The following is a 3461-nucleotide window of genomic DNA, read 5'->3' on the forward strand; positions in this document are numbered from 1 at the left end:
TTCCCCTGCCATCTTCCAACTCAGTCCAAGACACATGGTCTCCCTCTATTCTCTTTTTTTCTCTTGGATTTATCCAATTGATAGCTCCCCGGAAGACAGATAGTTTCCATCCAGATACTAACAATGAGAAATCTATACTGTTGTCAGTATAGACTCAACACCTGTCAAGATCAGACCTGTGGAAGCTTCCCTCCGTTCCAGTTTTGCCCTGTCAGTTGATTCCATGAGTTTACATGACTTCCCTCTGCAATGGCATACTGTGCCTGCTTTTAAAACAAACATTGAAAAATATTAAAGGGCCTGATCCTGCCACCCTTACTCCTGTTGAGCCCTGTTTTGCTGTGCGAGTGTCCCGCTGAATGAGTCTAGCTCTAGCAGGAATAATTGGAGGAGGAGGCAGATTCGGGTCCTGTCTCAAAGTGATTGTGCCTAGTCAATATAACTCTGTTCTTTCGACTTCTAACTCCGCTTTCTCCAGACTAAATGATGCGTTGTATTTTCTTCTAGCCCTCCATAATCAGGAAGGAAGTTTTCCTTACACAGGTTAAATGACCTGGTTCCAGAGATCATGTGCTAAGTTTAGACATGCATTTAAAAGGAGGGTGTTGCAAGATAAATACTGTAATTAGAGAAACGAAGTCTATTTCGAAGCCTAATTTAGCAAAGCAGTTGCACCTACTGCTCAAAAACTTTAATTTCGATCATATCTGCACATACCGATCTATATCCGATCATGTAACTTTGCTAAAGTAGCTAGACAGATGGGTAGCCGTCTCAGTGATTATAACTACCTGCATTTCAGGGTACTGGCGGATTGGCAGGGAGGCTGTAGAAATGTACCATTCCCAGCGCTACGAGATGATTTTAATCAAAGCTGAAGTAGAACAACTTCAGTTCTAAGTAGTAACAGGCTGTTGGCAAACTGCCTCTGCGAGCTATACAGCAGGAGGTCCCCAGGGGATTAGGTGGTAAAGTGTGCAGAGAAAGTATTCCTCTTCCTCTCTTCGATCCCACTCAGCATCGATAACTTTTCACTGTACGGTTCCACAGGTGGTTTCTAGGCCAATCCACTTCCATAGGACCCTGTTGCAGCAGCTGTGTGTCTGCAAACACCCAAAGATCTAGCATGCACTTACTAGCGAGAGGAAATTACCTTGCTTGAGAAGCAGTAGTGTTCGCTGGGAACTGAGCGTGGCGCACGCAAAACAACCTCACTGTCAATGCACAAGTGAGGAGGGAGGGTGAATGCAGAGAGTTGTGCGAAATTCCCCTCGGTCGCAGCAGAATCGAAACCTTCACTGCAAAAGGGCCGAAGTGTCAACAGTGAAACCAAAGCGCCAGGGAAGGCGCGTCTGCCTCTGTCAGCAAAAGCGCCTGGAGCCAGGGATCAACCTGCGGGCTGTGTTCCCAGGGAGCGCCCTGCTTTGAGAGGCAGATGCGACCGGGGCAAGCAGCGATCCGGGCTGCCAGGAGCGCCGGGGCTGGGGCGTGAGGAGAGGGAGATGTTTGCGGGCTGCAGCGGATCAAAGTGGAGGCTCCCCGGTCAACTAGGGGAGAGACCGCGACTGGGGCTGCGAAAACCACTCTAGGGGACAGACCAGCAGGAGCACCGGCAACACTGTCAGCCGTGTGTGTGTGTGTGTGTGTGTGTGTGTCCGTCCTGCTAGCAGCCCATTGGCTGGGGGCTGCCTGATGTCACGGCTGGGTGTTCCTATAAGCTCTCCAACACATAACGGGCTCAGGACACTTGTAGACAGGACTCCTGGCAGGGCAGGAGCTGCCCAGGCTGCCGCTGCAGAAGGGAAGGGAGGAGGCTAAGAGGGGAACAAACAAATGCAAATTCCTAGCCACCAAACAATCTGTCAACAAGTCTAACTGCAAGAGGCCCCCAGCTCGGCCAAGCCACCGCCGGCATTTCTCGGGGGGCTGCCAAGCTTGGATCTCCTACAGCGCGCGTGTGACTGCTCCAGGGCACCGAGTGCGGGAGACAGCTGGCGTGGAAAGAGCGCGAGCGGAGCGCCGGCCCTGCGCAGTGGGCATCGGACTTCGGACCGTCCCAGACTTGCCTGCGAAGAGCCCCAGCGCTGTGCAGCGGGGGATCGGACCCGGGGCTGGCCGAGGCTTGCATGTCAGCAGGGAGCAGAGCGCAGAACGTGCGCTGCTGCGGGTAGGAAGCCATGGGATCGGTGAGTCCCACCAGCTCGGTGCTTGCTACGGGCAATGTGAGCAGCAGCGAGGAGCCGAGTAGTTCCAGCCTGTCGGAAGACGTCTGGATGGTGGGCATGGGCATCCTGATGTCTGTGATCGTGCTGGTCATCGTCTTTGGCAACGTCCTGGTGATCACCGCCATCGCCAAGTTCCAGCGGCTGCAGACCGTCACCAACTACTTCATCACTTCCCTGGCGTGCGCCGACCTGGTGATGGGGCTGACCGTGGTCCCCTTCGGAGCCAGCCACATCATGCTGAAGCAGTGGAAGTTTGGGAACTTCTGGTGCGAGTTCTGGACCTCCTTGGACGTGCTGTGCGTCACGGCCAGCATCGAGACCCTCTGCGTCATTGCCGTGGACAGGTATTTCGCCATCACCTCCCCCTTCAAGTATCAGAGCCTGCTGACCAAAAGCAAAGCCAGGATTGTCATCCTCGTGGTCTGGGTGGTGTCTGTTTTGACCTCCTTCTTGCCTATCCAGATGCACTGGTACAGAGCAGATGGCCCGGACGCCAAACGCTGTTACAAAAACGACACTTGCTGTGACTTCTTCACCAACCAGGCCTATGCCATCACTTCTTCCATCATCTCCTTCTACTTGCCTTTGGTGATCATGGTCTTCGTCTATGCCAGGGTCTTCCAGGTAGCTAAGAAGCAGCTGAAGAAGATAGACAAATGTGAAAGGAGGTTTCATAACCAGAACAACAACCAGCAGGAGCAGAACGGGAGAGCAAGTCACAGGAGGACCTCCAAATTTTGCTTGAAGGAGCACAAAGCCCTGAAAACCTTGGGGATCATCATGGGCACCTTCACTTTGTGCTGGCTGCCCTTCTTCATAATCAACATCGTGCACGTGATACAGGACAAGATTATCCCCACTAACCTGTACATCCTCCTGAACTGGTTGGGATATGTCAACTCCGGCTTCAACCCCCTTATTTACTGCAGAAGCCCGGACTTCAGGTATGCTTTCCAGGAGCTCCTGTGCCTCCGGCGATCTGCCCTGAAGATGCACGCCAATGGATTTTCCAACAGCAACGGGAAAAGTGACTTCAACGAGGAGGACGATGGATATCAGTTGGGACAAGACAAAACGTGTGAATTGCTGTGTGAAGGAGCGGGGGCACCTGCCAGTGAGGACTTATTGCACTGTAAAGGTACTGTGCTGAACGGTTGCATTGAGTCCCAGAGCATCAATCATAGCACACACGATTCCATATTGTAGAGAGAGGAGCCTTTACAAAAAAAAAAAAAA

General features: G+C 52.4%; 1 protein-coding gene across 3 annotated transcripts in view; it reads left to right on the top strand.

The window, feature by feature from the left end:
• Window positions 1–1207: 1207 nt before the first annotated feature.
• ADRB2 (adrenoceptor beta 2) overlaps window positions 1208–3461 on the top strand; it is a 60784-nt gene continuing 58530 nt past the window's right edge. For all 3 annotated transcript variants that reach the window (XM_034778096.1, XM_034778097.1, XM_034778095.1), the window contains exon 1: window positions 1208–3266. In XM_034778096.1, the coding sequence (XP_034633987.1) occupies window positions 2178–3266 (1089 nt within the window). In that variant the 5' untranslated portion in view covers window positions 1208–2177. The remainder of the gene's footprint in view (window positions 3267–3461) is intronic.

This window comes from Trachemys scripta, chromosome 8 (genome assembly GCF_013100865.1).
Source record: "Trachemys scripta elegans isolate TJP31775 chromosome 8, CAS_Tse_1.0, whole genome shotgun sequence".
In the NCBI taxonomy this organism is placed as follows: Eukaryota; Metazoa; Chordata; order Testudines; family Emydidae; genus Trachemys; species Trachemys scripta.